This window comes from Hippopotamus amphibius, chromosome 12, assembly GCF_030028045.1.
Source record: "Hippopotamus amphibius kiboko isolate mHipAmp2 chromosome 12, mHipAmp2.hap2, whole genome shotgun sequence".
In the NCBI taxonomy this organism is placed as follows: Eukaryota; Metazoa; Chordata; class Mammalia; order Artiodactyla; family Hippopotamidae; genus Hippopotamus; species Hippopotamus amphibius.
In genome coordinates, this window is record NC_080197.1 from 86,389,404 (window position 1) to 86,401,526 (window position 12,123).

Genomic DNA, 12,123 nt, shown 5'->3' on the forward strand with positions numbered 1-12,123 from the left:
TCCCTCCCTCCCTCCCTCCCTCCTTCCTTCCTTCCTCCCTCTCTCCCTTCCTCTCTCTCTCTCTCTTTCTCTCTTTCTCTCTTTCTTCCTTCCTTCCTTTCTTTCTTCTGCATTCTTTTGGGTTAAGATTTTTCAAAACTCCTTTTTAATTTATCTGTTGTGTATTTGACTAAATCTTTTTGTATATGTTTCTTTAGTAGTTGCTCTAGGTGTTACAATATAGATGCCTAATCTATTTACAGTCACTATTTTACCCCTTCAAGTGAACCTCAGAAGCTTTACCACCATATTAAATCTCTTTATCCTCCCCCATTTACGTTGTAGTTGTCTTATATATTACAACTGCGTACACTGAGAACCCCATCAGACAATGTCATTTTTTTCAACCATCAAACATATTCAGTAGAGAAACAGTCCATTATATTTGCCCACATCTTGCTGTTGCCTTTCTTCCTTCCTAACCTTCCAAGTTTCTTTTGGTCTTAAAAGCTTTCTTAGCAGTTATTTCAGCCTAAGTCTGCTGTCAGTGATTTCTCTTAGTTTTCCTTTATCTGAGAATACTTAGTTCACCTCCATTTCTGAGGGTTATTTTCACTAGATACAGAATTCTGGATTAAGTTATCTTTAGCACTTTAAAAATGCTATTTCATTTTTTTTACCTTGCACAGTTTTTGATGAAAACTCTATAGTCATTCATATCGTTTTATTAAAGTAGTGTCATTTTTCTCCAGCTGCTCACAATATTTATGTCTTTATTTTTCATCAGTTTGATTATGATATGTCTGAGCAGAGATTTTTTTGTGTTTTATCCTGTTTAAGATTTGCTAAATAAGCTTTTTTAATTTGTCAGTTTCACCAAATTTGGGAACATTTCAGCCATTATTTCTACAAGTATTGTTTTCTGCAACACTTTACTGTCCTATGACCCAAATAACACAGTGTTAGATCTTTGGATATTATCTCACAAGTCCCTGAGAATTAGTTAATTTTTCTGAACTCTATTCTTCAGGCTGGATAATCTCCATTGAACTATCTTTGAAGTTGACTAACTCCTTATCTCTGTTCTCCTTTTGAATCCATCCAGTGAGGTTTTATTTCTGTTACTTTATTCTCTGCTCTAAAATTTCTATTTTGTTCTCTTTATATCTTCTATTTTTTGCTAAGAGTTCCTATGTTTCCATTCATTTCAAGAGAATTCACCCTTACTTGTTAGTTAGAACATCTCAGTAATAGCTCCTTTAAAGTCTTTGTCATAAAATTCCAACATCTGGGTCATCTAGGAGATGGCATTTGTTGATAGTCTTTTCCCTTACAAGTTAAGATTCTTTGTTTAAATCCTATGGAGAATTTGTTATATTCTTCTTTTAGCAGGCTGTCAACCTGGTTGTGTCCAAGCCGCAAGTTCTGACCAGACTTCTGTGGGTTGTGGTTCCAACATGAGCTTCAGTTTTCAAGGACTCTGAATTGCTGTTTAGCAATGTGTACTGTAGTGGCCAGTTTGGAACTTGAGCTATGATCTATCCAATGTATAGTTCAGTTCTCAAAGTCTATATATGCTAGGAAAGTCCATTTTTATTCCTTATTTGCTAAAAATTTATGAGTGGGTGCTGAATTTTTATCAAATATTTTTTATGCATTTATTGAGTTGATTATATATTGTTCCTGCTGATTCTTCCTTATGATAGTTTATTTCCTTGTATGTTTGATGATTTTTTTGGCTATAAATTCATATTTGGTTGGTCTTACTTTTGGTAATTCAGAAAGCTTAACTTGGGGAATTTGTTTCAGATGTTCTAGCCTCTTGTAGGGATCTCAGCTTAATATAAAAATCTCAGGTTCATAGTCACTTCCTGTAGTAGACCTAAACTAATGGGTATACCTTGGTTTTCATGCTTGCTTCTGCTTTCCATTCTAGTTTCGGCTCATGTTATTTGTATGTATATGGTTTTATGTTTATTGGGGTAGGGTGATAAGACATTTCTGTTATTTCCTATAAATGCACAATTCATTAACAAGTATTTTATCCAAGAGCTAACTGTTGTATTGGAAGAGCCCCACTATTTGGAAATTAAACTTTTTATCTGTATTCTTTTGGCAATTTCTAACAGTCTAAGGTAAGTCTAAAAGTAATCGCTATAAGACTCAAGAAGACCATTCCTGTCTTATTATGTTTCTGCCTGGTATATTTCTTTCCATTTATTTTTAAACTAACCAAATTAATCATTATTAGTATTATTCTAAAAACTCAATGGAGGGCTTCCTAGGTGGTGCAGTGGTTAAGAATCCGCCTGCCAATGTAAGGGACATGGGTTCAATCCCTGCTCCAGGAAGATCCCACATGCTGCGGAGCAACTAAGCCTGTGCGCCACAACTATTGAGCCTGTGCTTTAGAGCCCGTGAGCCACAACTATTGAGCCCATGTGCTGCAACTACTGAAGCCCACACACCTAGAGCCCATGCTCTGCAACAAGAGAAGCCATGGCAATGAGGAGCCCGTGCACAATGAAGAGTAGCCCCCACTCACTGCAACTAAAGAAAGTCTGCTCACAGCAAAAGAAGACCCAACACAGCCAATAAAATTAATTAATTAAAAAAAAAAAAAAGTCAATGGAAACTTAAATGAATGTCTTGGTTCACCATTCTTTCTTATATTCACATTCCTTTCATGTGGTTTCATTTTCTTCTTCTTGACATGTACCCTTTAGTAATTTCTTAAATCAGTTTGAAATGATTTTAATTTTACCATTATTTCTGAGTGATTGTTCAGGTGGGTATGTAATTCCAGGCCGACTGTTACCTTCTCTTATCATTTAAAGATTTTAATCCATTGTCTTCTAATATTACTGTTCAAAAATCTGTTGTCAGCCTAATGGTCACTCCTTTCTAGGTAATTTGTCTTTTCTCAGTGGATGCTTTTAAGATCTTATTTTTATCTTTGGTGTCCTCTAATTTTGCTTCATAAGATGTATCTAGAGGTAGGTTTAATTATCTGGGCAGGACCTTGCTTTCTAAGGCTGAGAAATTCCTTTCATAATGAATTACTTCTTTTGGCCATGCCAAGTGGCATGTGGGATCTTAGTTCCCTGAACAGGGATGGAACTGACGCCCAGACTCTTAACCACTGGACTGCCAGTGAAGTCTCTGGATTACTTTTATAGTTTCAGATTATGAGCTCATTTTAGTAGGCTTATTTTTCACTCCCCCCAAAATTCACAGACAGAATTTTTTGTGTTCTTTAACTCAGTAGCGTTAACATGGTTAACTCCAATTTCTTAACATGGTTACAGGGTTCCAAGTTAATGTGGCTCCTGTTTACTTTTTCTTGCTAAACCATGCCTTCCTCCCTGTACCTTAAGTTGCCAATTCCCAGAACAGGCCAACCTCATTCATATCATAAAATCTACCTTTTCGTTACACTGTTCCCTCAGCCTAAGAAGCGCTTTTCCTGCCTTACAAAACTCCTCGCTGCTCCTAGCTCTCAAAATTTATCAGATTGGTGATGAACTAAATTACATCTTTTATGAAGTCTCTTTCCTACTTACTCTATCAGGCAGGAATGTCTACAACCCTATATACAAAATTCTCTCATAACATCTAATACCTTACCACCTTTGTTTATGTGTGTCAAAGATAGCATTTCATCCTTTTCTGTCTCCCTTTCCTCCTACCATCTAGTCACCAGGTTTGGTCAATTCTACCACAGAAGTGTCTCAGATCCACCAATGCCAAATATCCCACTACCTATATGAGATCACCCAGATGATTTCAAAAGCTTTCTGTCAGTTGTTGAATGAACAGAGAGCTGAAGTAGTACAAGTAATTATTAAGCATCTACTCTCATCTGGTCATTTTGTTAGGCCCTGGGATCACAAAAACTAATAATGCATGGGCCATGCTCATAAACTGGAATTCCAGTAGGATGAGATAAGTACTATAACAAGGGTCAGTAAAAGGGTGCCACAGAAGAAAGACCTAACCTGGTCTTGGGAGGTTAAAGAGAAAGTAAACAGAGAAGGCTTCTGGGAGGAAATGAGGCCTAAAGTATGTGCAGAATGTAGAAGAATGTGTTTCAGCAAAGGGACACACACACAAGCGAGAGACAAAGGCTCAGAGCTAGGAAGCTAAAAGAAAGGAAACACACAAAGTAGTTCAATTCTTAAAATCTACAGTCCTTTCATATTACTGTTAAAGTTAACTGAAAGTAAACATGGATATCTAATACTTTGCCAGAAGACAAGTCTAAATTCCTCTTTGGCGCAGCAACTTGGGTCCTTCATAATCTGGCCCTGTCTCTCTTTAACACTTCCCTTCGTATACAAATACATGCTCCTTCTTGATATAATCTGCTTTGCCAGCACCATTCAAACTCATGTAATATAATACATACAGGGTTTGATAAGTACTTACCTGTAAGATGGGCGCCGTGCTAGGATCCCGTGGGTTTTCTGTGAGGAGCCTATGCTGTCAGATGAGTCCTGAGACTCCTCACTTTCTGATAAAGATGATACCTAAAAAACAGAACTGGTTTTACTATGATGAACAAAGCAGGTAGAAAAAGAATTAAATTTAATTTTTAGTTTCAGAAAAAATGATCTGTCTTCTGCCACCCAAGTTCCTTTGTCATTAAATCTAAGGTCTTAAAAGAAAGAAATAAAAGGAAGAGGAAAAAGGAGAAAGTTTATTTCAGGAGCCCAAACTAAAGGAACATACAACACAGCAGGCTGAGAACTAAGAAGAAAGTCTATCCCCCAAATAAAGCAGTACTACTTCACTAGAGTTGTAAAGATCAGTCTCTATACTGATACACACTACTCAAAGTTTTGTTGTTGTTTTTGTTGTTGTTTGTTTGTTTTATCATTAAAGCTATCTGATTTGGATTTTGGACATGCTAACTTTGAAATGCTATTAGATACCCAACTAATATCTAATTATCAGATAATGATATTGAGGAGACTGCTGAATATACAAGCCTGTGAATCAGGGAAGACATATATATCTATACTGAAAGTCATAGCTCTTTAGGTAGTCCTTAAAGCCACAAGACTCAGCTCAATAAGGGGATAAATATAGAAGAAACCCAGGGACACTCTAGCAGTAAGAGGTTGGAAAGAAGGGGAGGAACCAGCAAATGAAACCAAGAGCAAGCCACCAGTGAGGCAGGAGGAATACCAAATGAGCAAGGAGTCCTTGGAAAACTAGTGAAGACAATGTATTAAGGAGAAATGAATGGTCAACCATGTCAAATTCTGCTAGCAGGCAAAGTAAAACAAGGACTGAGAACAAGCATTAGATTTAGCAAAGTGGAGCTCACTGGCAAGGGCAGGTACAAACATATGCAACTTAAAAATCTGTAATAATTACTTTATCTCATTTCACCATTGAATGAGTTAATACATGTAAAGCACTTAGTGCATGGCATAGCACAAGCACACATTAAATGTAAACTTATTAATAATAAACTTATTAAAACTATTTAACACAATAACATATCCAAGTTTTACGTTATTATAATATCTTACAATTGAGGAAACAAGTTATTTTCAACTTTTTAGATGTATTAAATTTCTCAACATCTTTCTGAAGTTGCATTTGTGACACATAACTTCATCTTCATTTAAAAAAATAAAACAAGCTTCTAGAAAGGACATAAATTCTCTACATTACTTACTCTCTACAGGAAGCCTTCTCCTAAACTATTTAGACTTAGATCTTAAATTTCCAGAGAAGCTTGTTTTATATTCTATAATTTCCTTCAAAAACAAGTTCTAGTATACTTCCACATTTTTATATCTTAAATCTTTATCTTTTGATAGAAAAGAAAGAACGGGTCACAAACTGCAATAATTAAGAAATAGTCACAGTAACAAATAATAAATAAGGAAGATCTGTCACTTCTGTATTTCCTCAGGCATCACAGATACACCATTTCTAACCTAAATATTAGAACTCAAGTAAGAAAATAATTCCTAAAGCTAAGAGATTATTTATAACTAAGTCAGTATTTCTCTTTAATGACAGCACTAACAAATAAGAGTAAAATCTTCATATGAAAACAAAAATCCACGTAGCAGTCACCTTTCATATAGGGGAAAAAAAAAAACATATAAAGATGCAGCTCTAGAGCTGACAACACTGCCAGACACTATATATATTCAAGAGGGAAAAGTTAGTTATATAGCTTTTCTTCCAGGATAGCTGCTTCTAAAAATGAGATGACCAAAGGCATTCTGAGATTCACAGGAGCCGGAAGATATAAAATGGGGAGAAAGTATAAAAAGAAAAGCAACCTAGGATGGCTCTTTCCTTCCTACTGTTGTCAGTTGTAAATATGAAGGTAGATAGATATAAATAAGTACTCTACTAGGAGAGAACTCTCTTTTATTTGATCCCCATAAAGCACAAGGTAGGTACTTTTTTACTTTGCTGAAATGCTCACATCATCACCCTTTCTTCAGGATTCTCTTTTTCATGAAGGATACCACTAAGATAAAAAGGTGCTTTCTCTTCACAGTAACTTCTCCCCCAAATTGCCTTATATTTTTCACTGTGTAGTATGTACATGAAACTAGAAGTTTTAAAACTTTCCTTTGTTCTATAGTCTAATTTCTAAGACAAATTTATTATCTTGTTTTATCTTGTTTTATAATATTACAACTACAGCAACTTCAATGTGTCCATAGACTCAGGGTTCAAAAGTCCCCTCTCTCAACCACTAAGTCTTTGAATTTCTGTACCGTTTGCACGTGTGGTGGGTGAATTACAGAAGACTGAGCTGTCTGGATGACCCCCTGAACCTGTACTTGCTCTCCAGGAAGAGGTACAATTGTCACTGGCGCAGATCCTCTTAATGACATCTAAGAACAAATAAAAATTCAATTAACATAATATATATTATACCTGTGCACGTAAGATAGCTGAATTCTTAATACTGGAAAATACATTTCAGAGCTTATTATATTTAACCACATCTATTAATCACACATAGGGTATCTTCTGTGAGCAGGAGACTACACTAGGGGTTGAGAGTACAAACTAAACAAACAGAGTAAGAGCTATAAGTGAAAAAGCAGAAAAGAACTGCACTGTGCTACAGTACAGAAATGGTGCTATTTCAGCTGGGTCTTGAAAGATATACATTCCCTGAAGGTGTGTTTGGGGGATAGGGTTGGAAGGTATTTGGGGCAGAGGAACTGATTGTGTAAAAACATGGTGACTGTTTAGAATATGTCAACCTGAAGAGATCTGGTTAAAAACCAATTAAGGAATCAAGAATCAAAAAGTGAAAGAAATACCAACTTTGGGCAGTATCTTTAAAGAAAAATAAATTACAATTTCATGATTCAAATTAATTTACTTGAAATATTTTATTTCTGTGCAAAGCAGATGGGGTTTCATGGAAATACCACAAAGAAATGCTAAACCAAGAAATCATCTTTCAGGACTTGGCTCATGTTCTCTCTCTTCCAAGAAGCTTTCCCAGATATTTTCAGATCTCTCGCCTTCCTCTAGACTACCCTAGTAGATACCATTCATCTTGGGCTTAAATCACAAAATAAAATCCAAGGCTGCTTCTTAAGTCATGAAAATCACCTTCTTGGCTCTTTTCTGAGTTTGCATTAGGTCCCCAAAATAATGCCTTATTCCCTTTTATTGAAGGTTCTTTATCCTTTCCCAAGACTGGATTAAATTCCAGTCTCATTATCTCCCAAATGCCCAGGTCATCAATTATTTTATATAAAACTTTATCCAAGTATTAGAATGTAAAAAACCAATACATTTTTAAATTATCCCCCCCCCCCCAAATAAAATACTTAGGAATAAAGCTGACCAAGGAGGTGAAAGACTTATATGCTGAGAACTATAAAACATTAATAAAGGAAGATGATTCAAAGAAATGGAAAGATATCCCATGCTCTTGGATTGGAAGAATTATATTGTTAAAATGGCCATATGACCCAAAGCAATCTGCAGATTTTATGCAATACCTATCAAATTACCCATGACATTTTTCACAGAACTAGAACAAATAATCCTAAAACTCACATGGAACCATAAATGAACCAGAATTGTCAAAGCAATCCTGAAGAAAAAGAACAAAGCAGAGATATAACCCTCCCAGACTTCAGACAATACTACAAAGCTACAGTAATCAAAACAGAGTGGTATTGGCACAAAATCAGACACATGGATCAGTGAAACAAAATAGCCCAGAAATAAACCCACACACCTACAATCAATTAATCTTTGACAAAAGGGACTTCCCTGGTAGTCCAGTGGTTAAGACTCTGTGCTTCCAATGCAGGGGGCCCAGTTTCAATCTCTGGTCAGGGAACTAGATCCTGTGTTGCTGCAACTAAGAGCCTACGTGCCCGCAACTAAAGATCCCACATGCCGCAATGAAGATCCCCCAAAACCAAGACCCAGTGCAGCCAAATAAAGTCTTGGACAAAGGAGGCAAGAATATACAAGGGGGAAAAGACAGTCTCTTTAGCAAGTGGTGCTGGGAAGGCTGGACGGCCACATATAAATCAATGAACTTAGAATACACCCTCTCACCATACATAAAAAAACACTCAAAAACAAACCCAAAACAAAACAAAATGGCTTAAAGACTTAAACATAACACATGACACGGTAAAACTCTGTGAGAACATAGGCAAAACACTCTCTAACATAAATAGTACCAGTGTTTTCTTAGGTTAGTCTCAAAGGCAATAGAAATAAAAAAAAATTTATTTTGTCTGGGGCCTAATCAAACTTGCAAACTTTTGCACAACAAAGGAAACCATAAACGAAGTGAAAAGACAAACTACAGAATGGGAAAAAATATTTTCAAACGATGTGACTGACAAGGGTTTAATTTCTAAAATATACAAACAGTTCATATAGCTCAACAAAAAACAACCTAATCAAAAAACGGGCATAAGACCAAAATATACATTTCTCCAAAGAAGAAACACAGATGGCCAATAGGCATATGAAAAAATGCCTGACATCCTTAATTATCAGAGAAATGCAAATTAAAATTACAATTAGGGGGAATTCCCTGGCAGCTCAGTGGTTAGGACTCCGGCTTCCACTGCAGGGATCATGGGTTCGACCTCTGGTTGGGGAACTAAGATCCTGCATGCCACATGGTGCGGCCAAAAAACAAAACAAAACAAAAAACAAACCTACAATGAGGTAGCACCTCACAGCAGTCAGAATGGCCTTCATTTAAAAGTCTACAAAAAACAAACGCCGGAGAGGATGTGGAGAAAAGGGAACCCTTCTACACTGCTGGTGAAAACTAAAAATAGAATTACCATATGACCCAGCAATCCCACTCCTAGACATATATCCAGACAAAACAATAATTCAAAAAGATACACGCACCCCTGTGTTCACAGCAGCACTATTCACAACAGCCAAGACATGGAAACAACCTAAATGTCCATCAACAGATGAATGGGTAAAGATGTGGTACATACAGACAATGGGATACCACTCAGCCATAAAGAAAGAAAAGAAAGGAAGGGAGGGAGGGAGGAAGGAAGGAAGGAAGGAAGGAAGGAAGGAAGGCAGGCAGGCAGGCAGGCAGGCAGGCAGGCAGGCAAGCCATCTCCAGCAACATGGATGCAACTAGAGTTTATCATACTAAGTGACGTAAATCAGAAAGAGAAGTACTATATGATGTCACTTATAAATGAACCTATCTATGAAACAGAAACAGAATTGCGGAGAACAGACTGGTGGTTGCCAAGGGGGAGGATGTTGGCAGAGGGATGGAGTGGGAGGTTGGGATTAGCAGATATAAGCTTTTTTTTTTTTTTTTTTTTTGGCACAGGGGCTTAGTTGCTCTGTGGCATTGTGGGATCTTCCTGGAGCAGGGATCGAACCCATGTCCTCTGCATTGGCAGGCAGATTCTTAACCACTGCGCCACCTAGGAAGCCCCTGATATAAGCTTTTATATATAGAATGGATAAACAAACAACAAGGTCTTACAGTACAGCACAGAGAACTATATTCAATATCCTATGCTAAACCATAATGGAAAATATAAAAATATATATATATGTATAACTGAATCACTTTGCTGTATGTACAACAATAATTAACACAACATTGTAAATCAACTGTACTTCCATTTAAAAAAGCAAAATGGGGCTTCCTAGGTGGTGAAGTGGTTAAGAATCCGCCTGCCAATGCAGAGGACATGGGTTCCATCCCTGCTCCAGGAAGATCCCACATGCTGCGGAGCAACTAAGCCAGTGCGCCCCCCCCCCCAAAAAAAAAAAACAAAAAAAACCCCCCACAAAAACCCAAACCTTTATCCAGGTACTGAAAACTGCAGACTTTCAGCACAAACAACTCCATTCAACTTCCCTCACACACTAAGAGACATGACTAAACTCTAGCACAGCTTCTATCAGCTCAAGGCTGAGTCCCTAGGATGACCCAGCCTCCTGAAAATGCCTCCCAGAGAAAGTGCAATGCTGTCAAAGTAATAAACTGTTTGTTCTTGCCAAAACCTGACTACAGGCCTTTGACCTCACTTTTCTTAGAGCACTTACTTTAGCTGTCAATCCTTTCTCTGACCTGTTCGATACAATCTTCTACAACACATAAATGTCTTTCTCAATGACCTGGGAGTCATCCCTTTGAAATGTAATCATCAAGGAGGACAGCGCCCTCGTCTACCAGTCTCTGTGGGAGGATGGGAACCTAAATTTGATAAGGACCAATTAGCGAGTGGACACAAATGGCTAAATCACACTGACCAACCTCTCCATCTAACATCTTCAGGACTTTTCCTTTAGCACACCCCAGCATTTTAAAAGGGACCCACCTTTTATTTCAGCAGAGCTGAGCTGAATTTATGCTGGCCTCTCTTCCTTAACTGCACTAGTCTGAATGAAATCTGTCTTGCTGCCTTTAACAGGTGTCTGGCTCTGTTTCTCATTGGCAGTATCCAAGTATGGGGATACAGACATTAATGAGTAGATACAGAAATTAATGAGTAGATCAGAGTCCAGCTCTAGAGTTATCATTATACTCAGAGGTCCCCTTACTTTTCAGACCCTAACTAAAGCCAATCACTCAAACCCCCTTGTGAGGGGATTAATTTACATTTCTAAAAGGATAAAAGCAATCATCCCTCCAGAGTTTCTGGCAATCCTTGTAATTTTATGCAGACTGTGGATCTGGCAAAGTAGAAAAGGAAAAAAGGCACCAGATTTTATTTTAGCTAGTAATCATCACTTCCCCTTATTATCACTGTTCTAACCTGACAAAATGCTCATTACTCAGGATCCCCTGCCACACTCAAACGTGAGCATCTAAACGCTGAGGTCTTTCTCAAAGGAGGAAAGCAGGGAGCTGCTGCTCCTCACCCGCCGATTTTAATCTGGAGTTGAAACACGGATGACTGCCTCCACCTGTTAATTTTCAGTGCTGTCTGACAGAGCCCTTCTTCAATGATAGAAGTGTTCCAAATCTGCACTATCCAGTATAGTAGTTACCATCAAGCATTTGAAATGTGGCTAGTTTGAAGTACTGATTTTTAATTTTATTTACCTGTAAGTAATTTAAATTAAAATGGAAATATCCACTTGTGGCTGCCATACTGAACAGTGCAGTTCTAGATCTTAGAGCTGTAGAACCTGCTGTAGAACCACAGTGACTATGGCACCAACCTCAGAACCCCTCTTAGGGATGTTAGAAGAAGTAGAAAAGGATTTTCTTGGAGCTGCTCTGGTTAAATTGGGAGCTATAGGACTAAGGCCACATGACTGCTTCTCACTCCACAGGGTAGCTGACTGACCAAAAACTAGCCTAACACCAGAAAGGCACACAGATTTTGAAGTCAGACAGGGTTGGGCTGATTTTCAGCTAAAGGCAATCATTTGCTGCTCTGTGGTGCTAAACAAATTACTTAACCTCCCAGGACCTCAGTTTCCTCCTTTGTAAATACAATATCTTTTTCAGTTATAGTGAAGATTAAATAATAAGTTAAAAACAAAAGGGATGTGATAATAGTATTGTGGTTACGTTCTTTGAAAGAGTCCTTATATTTTAGAGATACATATTGAACTAGTGAAGGCTGAAATGCTACCTAGAATTTGCTTCAATATAATCCAGTT

General features: G+C 37.5%; 1 protein-coding gene across 11 annotated transcripts in view; it reads right to left on the minus strand.

Annotated features, from left to right (window-relative positions):
- Positions 1–12,123, minus strand: part of ATF1 (activating transcription factor 1) — a 52,892-nt gene that overhangs the window by 14,914 nt on the left and 25,855 nt on the right. For 6 of the 11 annotated variants that reach the window (XR_009048325.1, XM_057700965.1, XM_057700963.1 and 3 more), the window contains exons 3-4: positions 6,735–6,854; positions 4,408–4,508 (exon numbers count right to left, since the gene is read on the minus strand). Coding sequence is in view for 8 of the 11 variants with exons in the window: in XM_057700965.1 (XP_057556948.1) it covers positions 4,408–4,508; positions 6,735–6,854 (221 nt within the window). In the remaining 3 variants the exon portion in view is untranslated. Of the gene's footprint in view, positions 1–4,407; positions 4,509–6,734; positions 6,855–12,123 lie in introns of those variants that run through there. The other 5 variants (XM_057700967.1, XM_057700961.1, XM_057700968.1 and 2 more) reach the window with 2 other exon arrangements.